Genomic DNA, 16,007 nt, shown 5'->3' on the forward strand with positions numbered 1-16,007 from the left:
ATAAAACATTTACTACAAAAGGTTATGTGCCCAGGAAACTCAGAAAATTAAATTAAGAAAATTTTCAAGAAACTTCAAATAAAGAAAATTTTTTTAAGATATTAAGAAAAGCAAGATTTTTTACAAGATATTAAAGACATTTTATCAAGATTAAAATACTTCAAGATTATAAGAAGAATCTGTAAGTAAAAATGGATTTTTCAAAACACATCAAGCCTCTTCAAAATGAATTGGATTATCCAATCTGGAAACGCAAGATGCGTGATTTATTGGATTATCATGAAGGAGCAGTTGATGTTATAGATGGTAAGTTAGTGAAACCAATACCACTACCAACCACCGCAACAGCTGAAGAAAAGAAGATACACAGAGATGAAACAGATTTGTTCAGAAAGGCAAATAGTTATGCGAAGTCTATGATTACAAGCGCAGTAAGTGATGAAGTATACCAAAAGATAATGGATAAAGAAACTGCTGCAGAAGCTTGGGAATCATTAATGCTACAATTTGAAGCGAGATCCAAAGATCAATTATTCAAAATCTGTATTGATTTCTTTTCGTTCATGTGGAACACAAATGAAGATGTGAGTCTACATATTGCAAAACTAAAAAGCTTATGGTTGGAACTGAACAACGGTTTAAAAGCAAGGAACGAAAATCAACTGCCAGATGTTTTATTAGTATGTAAAATTCTTCAGATTTTGCCAACACAATTTGATACGTTTAAATCAAGCTGGATGCTTTTAACCAAGAATGAAGAAAAGAATTTTGATGAAATGTCAGCACAACTATGTATGTATGAAAGAAATTGCAAAGGAGCAAATGTGAAAAATGATGAAGCTTTAGTGGTGAATAATTTTAAAAAGAAGTCATCATCAGCAAGTAACAAACAGAATAAGAAATCTGATGTCTGTAATTATTGAAACAAGAAAGGCCATTGGGTACGTGATTGCAGAAAATGGATCAACGACGGTAAGCCAGTAAAAGAAAAGATTAGTGAAGTAAAATGTACATCTCACCGAATACTACCATTAATTTGTGACGAAATAAATGCAATTAATGAAGATTTTTCAAATGATTGGTGGATTGATAATGGTGCAACCCGCCATGTTACGAATAATAGAAGTTTATTTAAAACCTTTGAAAAATTTAATAACTCGTGCAAAATTAAGGCTGCCGGTAAAGAAATTTTGGATGTCCTTGGGAAGGGAACTATAGAGATCAAATCAAAAGTAAACAACAAGGTACTCATATTTGATCTGACAGATGTTTGGTATGTTCCAAACATATCCAGGAACTTATTCTCCGTATTGTCTACCCAAGATAAAATAAATAATAGTGAATTTAAGTCGACTGCTACTATCTGTAAACTTTTATCAAACAATGAAGTTTTGTTAGTTGGACATCGAGAAAAAGGAGGTTCCCTATACAAAGCAGATATCGAACCAGTCATCCCAAGAACAATAAATGAAATTAACTCTACAGAAGCTGATAATACCTTGCAATTATATCATGAGCGATGGGGACATCAAGATAAACGACATGTTCAACAAAAACTCAAGACAGAACTTGGTATTAATGTTAAGTTAGACAACAAGTTATGCGAATCCTGCATTTATGGAAAGTCTCATCGGCAACCATTTGGAACTAGAGAGAAGGCTAGTAGTCCAGGCGAGTTAATGTCATCCGATGTATGTGGTCCATTTCCAGTATCTTTTAGTAAAAAGAAATATTTAGTTATATTTAAAGATTCATATACTAAATACTGTTTTGGCTACTTACTAAAAGAAAAATCTGAAGTTAAAGATGCACTGAAAGAAGTTTTAGCTCTTGCAAAGAACCAAGAAAATCCAATTAAAGAATTTTTGAGTGATAATGGAGGTGAGTTTGATAATTATGAAATACGTAAAATTTTAAAAGAATATGGAGTGACACAGAGGTTGACTGCTCCTTATACACCACAACAAAACGGTGCAAGTGAACGAGAAAATAGAACAGTGATTGAAATGGCTCGAACGTTTAAGTATTCAAATAAGAGCGTTAAATTTCCTGAAGCCATTTGGGCTTAATTAGTTCGCACAGCCATATACATACTAAATCGAACTCGAAAGACTTCTGTTGAAGGTAAGAGCCCACATGAGCTATGGTTTAGAACAAAGCCTAGAATAAATCATTTAAGAATAATTGGAAGTGAATGCTATGTTCCTAGTCAGAAGAGAAAGAAAATGGATCCAAAAGCAACCAAGGGCTACTTAATTGGATATGACACAGAAGAACGTTACCGAATTTATGTAAAAGAAAATCACAGTATATTATTATCAAGAGATGTTAAGTTTAGTGAAGAACTAATAAATTATGATGATTTTCAAGATGCTAGTGAGAATATTTCGGAAGACAGGAGTGGTGAAATTATATTAAAATTTAAAAATTACGAAAAGCCAATTGAGGAAGTGGATCTAAGCAAGCCAAGCACTTCTCAGGACAGTCAGTATGCTGTAAGCGAATCCCAACCTAGTCACCAGGAAGATAATTCAGATACTGAAGAAAACGAATTTTATGAAGAGTGTATAGAAGATGGTTATTCAGACTCAGATGTAAGTGATTTCCACGGTTTCGAGGTAAATAAGCGTAAGAGATCATTTACTAATGACGATGAGGAACCGATGAGCAAACGACTTAGAGATCGCACCTTATTACATAATTCAAGATTTGATGATTACGTTATGGCGTCCCAAGATTTCGTAAGTCAAATTGAAACTCCGGTTACATTTGGCGATGCAATTAATAGCGCAGAAAAGAAAGAATGGATGAAAGCCATGAATTCCGAAATGAATTCGTTAAAGGAAAACCAAACGTGGGAAATGGCTGATCTCCCAAAAGATTCCAAAGCTCTGCCATCAATGTGGGTATTTAAAGTGAAAACTAATCCTGATGGAAGTATAGACAAATATAAAGCAAGATTGGTAATAAAAGGCTTTAAACAGCGTAAAGGTGTAGATTACAATGAAACATTTAGCCCTGTAGCCAAATTGGGAACAATTAGAGCTATTCTAAGTGTAGCTGCTAGTCAAAACATGCATATATCTCAATTTGATGTTTCAACAGCGTTTCTTTATGGTCATCTTGAGGAAATTATTTATATGAAACAGCCCGAAGGTTTTGATGATTGTACTAAGAAGGTATGCAAACTTAAAAGAAGTTTATATGGATTGAAGCAAGCCCCACGATGCTGGAACCGAAGATTTGGGAAGTATTTATTGGAGCTTGGTTTTAAGGCTAGTGAAGCGGATCCATGCTTATATATGAGAGATAAAAATGGTAAGAAGTTAATACTTGCCCTATATGTAGATGATGGCCTAGTAGCTGCTACAGATCCCAAAGAGTTGGAAGTGTTTTTAACAGAATTAAGAAGAGAATTCAAAATAACTACCAAAGATGCAAGCTATTTTCTAGGATTGGAAATAAAAAGAGATGATAATGGCATTTTTATTAACCAAGAGGCGTACGCAAAGAAGGTCTTAGAAAGATTCAGATTTTCAGAAAGCAGATCGGTTTCCTCGCCAATGTTAAAAGGTGAAAGTTTCGAACCAGGGAAAGAAAACATGAAGGGTTCTCAATTTCCATATAGACAAGCCGTAGGAGCCATCATGTATTTAATGTTGGGAACAAGACCTGATTTAGCCTATAGTGTTGGGTTCCTGTCTAGAACGTTAGAAAATCCTTCCAATGATGATGTTATCCGTGTCAAAAGAGTTCTTCGCTACATATCTGGAACAGTAAAGTACGGTATTTCTTATAAAAACAAGTCAGACCAAGAACTTAAATGCTACAGTGATGCAGACTTTGGTGGATGTTTAAAAACAGGAAGGTCCACAACAGGTGTTATTGTGAAATTTGCTGGAGGAGTTATTTCATGGTTAAGCCAAAGGCAAACTATGGTTGCTACATCCACAACGGAAGCCGAAATAGTAGCAGCCTCAGAAGCAACAAAAGAAGTTATTTGGATAAGGCGCTTATATGCAGAATTACTTTACGTTGATAATTCTGCTGCTGTACGATTGGCCCAAAATCCACAATATCATAGACGAACAAAACATATTAGTTTGAAGCACTTCTTTGTTCGTGAAAAAGTCAGTGAAAGAGAACTTGAAATTCAACAAATTTCTACTCAAGATCAATTAGCGGATTTGATGACAAAACCCTTACAACCTACAAGATTGAAGATGCTTTGTAATCAGATCGGTTTAGAAATCTCCAACATCACATAACAAGGGAAAGTGTTGAATTAAATTGTTATGTTATGTATAATACTTTGTATATTGATTGTATTTTTATATTAGTAATATTTGTATTTGTTGATTTTTCAATTCTCATAATATTTTATTCAAAATAAAACATTTACTACAAAAACCACATGTTAAAACATAATCTATTGAGATTATAAAATACTAAACATCGTCAATTATGGCCTGAAACCCATAAGATTTTTAATATAGCAATTGTATTTGCTATACTGATTTTTTTAAGGAATTTGTGAGTGTTAAAGTTATTATCTGAAGGGGAGTGATATAGTCCGATGTCCGCCATAACTACATAACTTCTGGACACATGAGACCAAAATTTCATCACGTTTGCGTATAATTTGCACATTTTTGTTTAAACTGTATTCCGTGGCCACTTGTATAGGGCCTATGAGATTTTGTCGACCGACACTTACCAAATTTTGTACACTTCGTCTACAGGACGCAATAAAACAAAACGCTTGTGTTAAATTAAAAATTTTCCCGAATGAGACCAAAGGGAAATGAAAGTAGACAATTAATAGACCAAATTCCTAAAAGTATTTTAAAATGTTAGATGGTATTTTTAATTGCTAGGCATTTTTAATTTCGCTTTTTTCAGGAAATTTTCCTCATATCCCAGCAAAAAAAGTGTGGAAAAAGATGTAGTATTTTCATCACAACTATATATACTATAAACTATAAATTTTACATTAGCGTATCATTGGAGGGATGTTGTTCATTTTCGTCAATTTTGAACTACATTTAATCTTATTTTTAGAAGCAGTAAAAATCCGATATTTGGATGTCAAAAATAAAACACATTCTCTTAATGACACGCTTATGTAAATTTCACTACTCTTTCGCCAAATCTTGATGTAATTCAAATATGTTATTTGTAATGACTTTTGCAAGTTGTTATTTGTAATTACTTTTCCACGTCTATTTCCTCACTTTTAACTTGGTTTTCATTTGTAAGGAAATATTTGGTTTATAAAAGTGAAAAATATGTAATTGCATTTTAAGATATGATTAAGATGTAGTTTGTAAAGTATGACATTAATTATTTTTTGCTGGGATGTAATACATATCAAAAAATTTTGAGCATTCTCTCTGTAATTTTAATGAAATTCGGTTCACAAATTCTTTTCATACATATAAAATTAAAAGTTCTTCAAAATTTCCAAATTCATTACGGTTTTGATTTTATCGAGGTTCAAAGTTCATATCGTCACCTGAAACGCAAACGGCCCTAACTAACCAAAAATTCAAAATCGATTTTATTGTTGATTATAATGTATTGCATCAAAACATATGTCCATCAAAACATATGTCCTCCTCCTCCGAAAAGTCCAATTTATCCATTTTTGTATACGCCATTGTCAACTATCATAATAACGGTTTCACTATTAAACAATTTGTTTATTTACTAAAAATAAATAGCGATGATAGAAACAAACTTTCCAATTTCAATAGTATTTTGCCTCTCCTGTAAAATTTTAAAAATGTTAGATAGGGCCGTTTGCGTTTTAGGTGACGATATATTTTTCTAAAAGGCATTAAATTTGTATATTTTCTGATATACAGTATTGTTCGAAACCTAAGCAACTTTTTTTGTTAATTTATACAAAGACCTATATTTTCTATTTTAATTGATTTATTCGAAACAGAGATGAGGGTAGTGCACTAATTTTTAACTATCACTAATAATTAGTGGTAGTTCAAAATTATTCACTACTTTTATTTATATTTAGTGATGAATTGAAAAATATAAGCCTCACTCAATAATAGTAATAGTGATATTTAAAATTTTTAACTAAAAATATTTTAAAAATAGTTAAAATATTTGTTTTTACTGCTTAGTGAAATAATTTTTTCTACACTAAATTATTAGTTCAAAAAATATTCTTGCGCTATTTTTTTTTCAACAGAGAATTGTTTCACTCATTTGAGAGTTTAAGTTAATAGGTCAGTCTAGAAATGGTTTAAGTCAACCAAAAACTCATTGGACGAATATTATTAATGAGTAAAACGTTCATTATTTACAAAGTTTCCAAGCTATTGCCTAAAAACATCCAGTAACCACATCATTTTTGCAACGCAGCTGAAGTTATTTTTAAAGCATGAGATGTTGTTGGGGTAACTGCATATGTAGGGTCCATTATAGTGTCATCGGTAACAAAATCTGTATTTTCCATTTTAATAGATGTATCTTTTAAAAAATTGAATCATTTATTGTCTTACAAATTCTTTAATTTTTTAGTTAGTTACTGTTCAAATTTTGAACTATTTGAGTGTAGTGCTTTTTTCTACACTACCTCTCAATTGAGTTATAGTTAAAAAAATAACATTATCACTAAATAATATTAGTGCTAAAAATGTAAGCTTCACTACCACTAAGCTCCTGAAAATTAGTGAAAAATATATTTTTTGAAATAATATTTAGTGCTAGTTAAATATTGATTTAACTAATAATTTAGTGCACTACCCCCATCTCTGATTCGAAATAACATAATTGATTTTTATAATATTATGTCTCTACATTATAATAATAACAACAAAAGTTTAATTCCATTTCGCTCTGAGTAACAAAAAAAATAAAAACTGAATTAACTCCATAAATAGATGTTCGAAACTTAAGCAACTTTTTGCTCTTCGGATGAAAATCTTTGTTCCTTATGAGCTCCAAACACCTATATGTAATGGATTAGTCACTAGTATTCCTAGGTAGTAGGTATCCCAATCTAAATTTTTAAAGAAGGCTATAAAACCTATGTGGCTACATAATATAAAAATTAAAAAAAATAAAGGTAGATATTTTGTTTTATTTGATTCTGAATTTTGTTTTTAGAAAAAAATATGCATAAACAAATTATAAATAAAATTTTTATATAATTTCACAAAATGATTGTTTTGAAGAATTTTATGCAAAAATAAAATTTTAATTATCATGAACACGTAAAAGTTATGGCACTTTTTAAGAAACTGTTAAGCACTTTTAAAGCTATAGGGTTGCCACAGTTTTTAATATTTAAGTAAAAAAATGTCAGTTCTCACTCTCGCGGACCTTCCTTTACGTGTGTACAAAATTTTGTATAAATCGGTGACTATGGGAAATTGTTTTGAAATTTAAAATGGAATTTTTCTATATTAAAATTAAATTATTATGTCAACACATCATATACAAAAAATCTGAAGGGACCATGAAGATCTTTACAAAATTAACTTCCAGTTTAAAACTTGATAAACAAAAATAATTCAAAATACTTTTGATTATTTCACTAAAAAAATATAATAGTCCCATTCTTTATGTGTGATCACTGAGACTATATTCTAATTTTAAAAATCGAAGACACCTTTTTTTTTGAGATATACTTGACATTTTTTTGAGATACATTTTGACAGCGTTTCACTTCTGAATGTTTAGTACTAACAACTATTAAAGGAATGCCCCTATTATGGTTTACAACTCAACTTTTCGTTAATTGAAATTTAGCGATTTAGTATTATCGATAACAACCTAAAATTTAAATTTGAAATTTATTACAACTTTTTTGAAAAAAATTACAAATCATAAACTTTTATGACAAAAAAGCATCATCTAAATAATCAAATCTCAATTCGGCTTTTTTTAGGTTGAAACCATCAACACAATTTCAACTAAAAGAGTTGTAAGCAAAAAAAGTTGAGTTGTTTTCATTTCAACTCAACTGAGTTGAGATGTAAACCGTAATAGGGGACAGAAATTTAAACCGAAGAAAGTATACCCATTAATAAATTGAAATATCTTAGACCTTAAGTAGTCAATTATAATTGTCACATCTAAAATACATACATAATAAATTGAAATATCTTAGACCTTAAGTAGTCAATTATAATTGTCACATCTAAAATACATACATACATACATACATACATACATACATACATACATACATACATACATACATACATACATACATACATACATACATACATACATACATACATACATACATACATACATACATACATACATACATACATACATACATACATACATACATACATACATACATACATACATACATACATACATACATACATACATACATACATACATACATACATACATACATATGTAGTATTATCAATTTGTTTTTTTTTTCATATGTATGCTATTCAGGATTTGCCTCTGTAATATAGTTTAATTAGCCTATGAAGGCCTTGTTTGAATAAATACTTAAATATATAAATTGCAAAATTTTGCACTAATAACACTGTGCGACAAAAATAAATACCTGGGCAGTGATACTATTTTTTTAAGTTTCTCATCGGATCGGTTTTTTCAAATAATTATGTATGTTCTTATATTAAAATGTTATTCTAATCTTTCTTTGCAGATATTCTACATACCTATGAAGACAATATAAGGCCAAAAGCACAATTCGCTTTATTTCTTTTCTTAAAATCTAAAAAAATAGTAAAATTTAAAATGCAAAACGACGTTGTTCGATGGTCCTCAACAATTTGCAATTTATATAGCTGTAATAATAAACATATTTATGCAAATAACAACAAATTATATAAAAGAACTGTTCATAAGTTGTGCTCTTGCAAAGAAGAAAAAGATAAAAATGTGGACAAAACAACATCACATGAGTTATTATCAACCATAGCATTTAATGAATCAAAAAATCTATCCGTCAAATGTGATACTAATGTGTATGACTTATATTTAGTGCAAGATATAGTTAACTCTAGTAGATTTTTAAAAAAGGATAAGAGCCAAAAATATTTCTACCAGCAATTGAATGGTGGTAAAGGAAGAAGACGAAGCAACAATAATATTTATAATAGCTATGGTACTCGTTTGTTATTTTTATTACAATTAAGTGTCCTGGTTATTTTGTGTTCATTAAATATCGGTTTCGTGACAAGTGCCAACCTTGAGGAGAAAGTTCTTCCCAGCTCAGATACACACAAATTTATACATGGATTGCATGAAGAAGAAAGTCTTAACAACATAGGTGGACATTATACACATACGTGGGCGGTACATATTCCAGATGGAGATAAAGACGGAAAAGCAGAAAAAGTTGCTAATGATCACGGATTTATAAATTTAGGAAGGGTATGTTACTTACAAAAAAAAATATTATTTTAGTAATTAAGTACTAGAGGTTGCAAATAATTTATTAAAACTGAAAAGAGCGAAAATTAAAATAATACCTTGCACATTGGGGTAAAGGTACTTAAAACATCATCATCATCATCATTATATATAAATACGCAAAGCCAAAACGATTGGGAACATTTTCCGGCTCTATTACTTGACCGATTTTCCTGATTCTTTTTTTGATGAATGTAGATTCGCGAGCATCACTGCAGAATCTATATATGATCAAAATCGGTTCAGTATTTTCGGAAATATAAGCGTTTAAAGTTTCTACCAATACACAATCACACAAACATGTGCTTGAATTAAAAAATAGAAAACAAAATAAGAAAGCAAAACAACAACACTGTTTTTTCATAAAAGAGGGGAGAGTGTAAAAACATGTTACTTCTCTGTTGATGGTTTATTTTTGTATTTTGTATTTTGCAAATTGCAATGATATTTTTTGTTGTTGTTTTTAATAAGATTTTTGTAAACTAATAAGTATACAGACAGGCTTAGACAAAGCGATAATATGATTTTATTGTTTTTTATTTTTTAAAAGTGTAAAGTGATCAATTTTGAATGTAATAATGATATATTATTATATTAATGATGTAAGAGGATGATGATGTTTGACCTGGGAAACAGTGGTGGGACAATAATTCTACATAAATGTTAGTTTTTATTGATTTTAAATATTTTAATGAAGGACAAAAACAAAGCCTTTTAAAATACAAGTAGGATAGTTTAGTTTGTCATGTCGGTACATGATACACCGTAATAAATTAATCAGTATATCGCTAATACGTAGGTTTAGCACAGTGAGGATTTGATGATATTCTTCTTTTTCCGGTTATTCTAACCAATTAGGAAAAAGGCGGTTGTTAAAATAGTAGTGTAAAGTGAAAACTGTAGTGTAGGCGATGGTTACTTATATGTTTTATAAAAATAGAAAAATGTTGAATCGGGTCAAATATAAATTATGGTTGATGACTGCCCTTTCTTAAGGTGGTATAAGAGTAAAATACATGTCGTCTAATACCACCTTTAGCAATTTATCGTTTATTATTCTTTTACTTGCAATTAAACTTACATATGTTAATAGGTATAAGGCTGGAATTTATAGTTTATTAACGTTTTCTTTCAAACATTTCTTAAGAAGTACTTAAATAATTATGAAAAATTAAATAATAACTAAATCATGGACAAACTCTTGAAGTAAAGAGGCGTTTAAGTCTTATTCTCCAGATTCAAGAATCTATCCCTGTTGCAAGATCTCTCTTGCCTATGCACTTCTATGCGAAAGCTAATAGAATGCCTATTAAAAGGTCTTCGCTTAAAGGCCTATAAGTAGTACAGCTTCATAGAATATCTACTATTAAATTCGATTAAAAAACATTTAAATTTAAGCCAAATAAAAAATTACAATTTCAACTATAAAAAATATATTATAAAAATTTATTCTTGAGAATGACTTCAGGAGTAATGAATTTGGAATCAAATAAAAGAGACATTCCACCTATAAATAATCTGTGTTAAAATCATCACTTCTCTAGATCTTTTCTTTTTTTTGCTGGGATATAGATATATAGGTTGAATATTATTACAGGTTACATAGGAATAGTGCTGGGCAGGTTCGACATTGTTTACGACAAGGGGCATTGATGATTGCTGGAGGAATTGGCAGATTGTTAAACATAGGAAAATATCATATTGTAAGGAATGAATATATTATATTGTAAGTTTTGCATAGATTTTATGAACATTTATGTAGGGGATAATAAATCGAAAAAATAAATGTTCGTTGTTTTTGCTTTTAAAAAAGTTCAAATATTTTTGAAAAATATGTTGCATAAATAATTTTAGAACTTAGATTTTAAACTTCTTTCAGAATTTTAACCAAATTTTATCATATTTTCTAAAAGAATACGTTGATCAAAGCAAGTTATACGCATTGATAATAGAAATTGAAATAATTTTTTTCAGACATTTGGACTATAAAAGTAGGGTTTTATTTTGCAGTATAAGAATAAAATCTTTACTTCAATGGTTCCGGTCGAATTTCGGCCTCGGGGCGAACTCTAGTGGCGATTAATAAACTACAAGGTTTTGATATAAGTGTTTGGTATCAATAAAAAAAATCAAAAGCTTTGGATAGGTCCAGAGCCGCAACAATTGTGCGTTGACACGGTCGCTGCTGATTAAGGCCGTTAGCGATTTGGGTAGTTATCAAATTGAGTGCTGTAGTGGTACTATGAGATTCCCTGAAGCCAGGGATGGTAATAGTAGCGATTCTAAAACCTTACTACCGGTGATAATAGAGAAATCGAACGGTATGATTCTCCGTTTGTAGCGGGCTTATCAGGTTTAAGAATGGGAATAATTCGCACAAATTTCCAAATATCAGGAATCACCAATTGGCGAATCGAGAGTTCGAGAAGGTGGGTGAGAAATTCTATTGCTACTTTACCAAGTTTCTTTAACATTAGCATTGAGATGCCATCAGGACCAAGAGCTTTTGATGGTTTGGAATTGGAGATGATTTTCTCAACTTCAGTAGGAGTGAAGGAGTAGGGCTCAGAATCTCGTTTGAGATTCTTGGTTCTCCGGATTATAGCTCTTTTGTCCCGGTTCTGCGAGGTGGGGTGTTCGGCAAACTGTCGGCAGAACTGAGTTGCACATTTCCTGTCATCTGTATATTGTATGTTATTAAAGGTGACAGCGGCGAGATTTTTATTATTTGTTGATCCAGATAGATTTCTAATAGTAGACCAGAAATATATAGAAATTCTATAAGATGTACATTGGTCGAGATGGGCTAACCACTTGTTGCGGCGATGTTCATTTACGAGATTATTTATCTCGTCAACTGTACAATCCGTTCATCAGCTGGGTTGCTAGCACGCAGGTGATGGATGGAAAATTGGGACTTATATTAGGAATTCTTCCTGCGGGGATAAAACGCTTTGCCGCCTTTAGAATAGTTTCTCTCAAAGCTTTCTCACCCTTTCTGGCACATGTGGGGGCGGCAACTGACGTAGGGAATCGTCAATAAAGTTTGTAAAGCCATGCCAGTTGGCTTTGTTGTAGCTAACTAACGTGCGTTTATCAGGCTCCACAAAGTCGCTAGGCTTCTCTACAGTGACCAAGATGGGAATAATCGGAATATAGTTCCAATCATAATAAAGCTCTGGTTATTTTTTTTAAATCGGCCCCTATAGGGAAAAACTGTATTTTGGTACTTTTTTGCACCCCATGTATCTTTTAAACCAGAGAACATGCAAAAAATATTTTTGACTCCTTAATAACTTGACGAAAAAATAAAAATATGAGTATAGTACTTTTTTGATATTCGGACGTTTAAGGGGTGAAAATTGTACCTATTTTTGGTACTTTTTTCATAAAACATTGTTTTTGGTTTATTAACTTTTTTTTAGATACATATGAAAACATAATAATGGGCTCTCAATACGATGTTGCAACTTTTTGGAATAGAATTTTTATTTCGTTAATGAGGAGGCAAAAAGTACCAAAAGGGGTAAAAACGGGAAATTTGATTTTATTCAAACACAATTTATATAAAATTTTTAGATCTAGAAACACTAAATATGCTAATGGGATGTTATTTGGAATACCGGTGAAGTGATATTTTTTGGTACTTTTTCATTCTCCAACTGGTACTTTTTGAGTTTTCTATGATATTGAAATCGAAACATGAAATTAATAATAAGGGGACCTTTCGGTATTTTTTCGTTCTACAAAGGTACTTTTTTGAGTTTTCTTTAAAATTTAACCTAGAAATATTAAATTAACCAACTAGAGCCCTAGTAAATGAGAGTCTATAAAAGGGGACTTATTGGTACTTTATGGTACTTCGACTGGTACTTTTTTAAGTTTTCTATTAAATTGAACTTAGAAACATTTAATTAAGCAATTGGTAATTTTTCGTTCTTCAAAATGTACTTTTTGAATTTTCTATAATATTGAACCTAGAAACAATAAATTAAGCATGCAGTCCTGAGTAAGTGACAAAACATAAAAGGAGAATGTTTGGTTCTTCAAAAGGTACTTTCTGAATTTTCTATAATATTGAACCTATAGACATGAAATTAAGCATGTAGGGCCCGGAGTAAGTGAGAACACATAAAACGGGACTTTTTGGTACTTTTTCGTTCTTCAACTGGTACTATTTGAATTTCTATTTCGGGAACTTGAGTGAAAGAAAATTTAAACTGGAGTATTTTCTGGTACTTTTTCGTTCTTTAATTGGTACTTTTTGAATTTTCTATAATATTGAACTTAGAAACATGAAATTAAATAAAAGAGGTCTTTTGGTACTTTTTCGTACTTCATCTGGTACTTTTTGAGTTTTCTAAAATATTGAATATATAAACATAAAATTAAACACGCAGTATCCTGATTGAACGAAAATTTAAATAGGTTACTATCTTTTTTGTTCTTTTGCTAATACTTTTCGAATTTTCTATAATATTGAACCTAAAAACATAAATTTGGACACGCAGCTTCCTTGCGAGGAATTTCTGGTTGAAAATCGAACATGCATCATCCTGATTTAATTAAAATCTATAAAAAGGCACTGTCTGGTACTTTTTCGTTCTTCAACCGTTTTTTTTTTTAATTGTCTGAATTATTGAGTCTACAATCATAAAATCAAACTTATGTATATAAAAGCGGACTTTTTGATATTGCAGATATGTATATGTATATACATACATTTACAATAATAATATTTATTTTATTACATTACGATGAGGGTAGCGAAGCACACTGGGTATAGCTAGTATAAAAATAAAAAAAAATAAAATAAAGATAGATTTTTTCTTTTATAATTCTGAATCATGGTATATTTAACAAGGTAGTCTCGTCGCTACAACAAATACAATAATACAAAAACAACAGGCATTTTGTTATTGTAAAATAGGCCAAACTGTCAAAAAAAATGTGTGTGTGTAATAGAAAAACAATAAATAAACACAACAGAAATTTGCGATTTTTGTTTTAAAAATTTAAAATAAGAACTGAAAGAATAAGAAATTTCTTTATTTGCATCCATGTTTACGTAAATAAGTGTCCGGAATATTGAATATCGTAAAATTTAGCGTTCAGCTTTTGTGGTTGTTAATGCATTTTAACATCAAGTCATGATTTTTTAGATAAATGTAAGTAACAATTTCAGATAAAGCATAACAGAATGATAATTTTTCCATAATTTCTCTGAATTAGCTTCATCTGCATAACAAGTCTAAACAAAAATAGGTGAAAATTAAACTAATTCTAAAACTGTAGGTAAGAATGTGAGTGCATCTGTTATCAAGCGTCCCTAAAACTTTTACAGAGGTATCGAACTTCGTTGATTAAATTGGTGGTTTATACAAAGGTCGCTTCTATATAGCTTTTACAGAACCAGTTCCTGGGATGCTGTTTAATTTAAAATTATCATCGCCAAACTAGAACAGATAAAAGTAGGTAAATTGCATGCGTGCTATGTTTGTGTGTCACACAAACATAGGTCACGTTAAGTCTTAACTCCGGGTACATAAAAGCAATGAGTGCCACATTGAAGTCACACACAATATTATTATTATCCAATCTCCATTATTTTAAATTAATTTAAAATTGAATTAATAAAAAATATAAAACTTAAATTTATTTTTTTACAATATTTCACAATTATTTTGAAAGATTTTTCAAATTCAAATAATTTTAAAATTTTCCATAGTAACGTAAACAAACATTTTAAAAAATTGGCCTTAAGCAGCTGATAATCAGCTGTGCTGATGAGTATACCTTCTTAATCTACCTTGATTCTGAATTTTGTTTTTAGAAAAAATGTAAAAAAAAACTTTTAAATCAAATTTTTATATAATTTCACGAAATGTCAATTCTCACTCTCGTGGACCTTTCTTTAGAGTGGAGTATTCGAAAGCTGAAAACAGTTAACCGGGTTTTTTCTTTGTTTGAAAACCGACCGGTTTCGAATAGTTCATATTTTAATTTCTGCTATGTTTACTTTCAGTTCCATTAATAATTTTTCACGAAAATATTTGACAAGTGTCATCTGTTATTGCATTTTATATAGTCACATTTTGGTTCAGTATTCGTATGGCTTAATCATTTAATTTTTAGGCCATGAAGAAACTTCTATAAATAGTGAGTTGCACACCGTCAACATTTACGATGCAAAAAAATAATTTCGAGGAACGTCCTTTTATCCTAATTAATTTAATCTTAGATAATATTCATTAAAATTTTGTAAAACAGCATTTTATCGAGCACACTCCATAAAGATATTTCTTTGTTAAGAAGTAGATCTAACGAAAAATGAAATTTTTCGAATTATTCGGTTTAAAAAAACGGTTTTTTGTATTCTTTAAATGTGAATATGTAATATAAAACAAAAAAACAAAATTCATAAATTAAAATTTCTTGTTGGGTTTACCGACATTTTTAATCTAAAAACACAAATGACATCAAATACAGGTTATTGTAATTTTAAATTAAATTTTAAATACATTTTGTTGTCAGAATTGAGAAATGTACATTTCCTACTCAAAAATACATTATTT

The 16,007-nt window shown here is 30.2% G+C and overlaps 1 protein-coding gene across 4 annotated transcripts in view; it reads left to right on the top strand.

The window, feature by feature from the left end:
- LOC119606835 (furin-like protease 1) overlaps positions 1-16,007 on the top strand; it is a 96,831-nt gene that overhangs the window by 24,013 nt on the left and 56,811 nt on the right. For all 4 annotated transcript variants that reach the window (XM_037960477.1, XM_037960475.1, XM_037960478.1 and 1 more), the window contains one exon: positions 8,663-9,393. In XM_037960477.1, the coding sequence (XP_037816405.1) occupies positions 8,755-9,393 (639 nt within the window). In that variant the 5' untranslated portion in view covers positions 8,663-8,754. The remainder of the gene's footprint in view (positions 1-8,662; positions 9,394-16,007) is intronic.

Source organism: Lucilia sericata, unplaced genomic scaffold (genome assembly GCF_015586225.1).
Source record: "Lucilia sericata isolate MDLA Ls3-8-SP2 unplaced genomic scaffold, ASM1558622v1 Contig000627F_arrow, whole genome shotgun sequence".
In the NCBI taxonomy this organism is placed as follows: Eukaryota; Metazoa; Arthropoda; class Insecta; order Diptera; family Calliphoridae; genus Lucilia; species Lucilia sericata.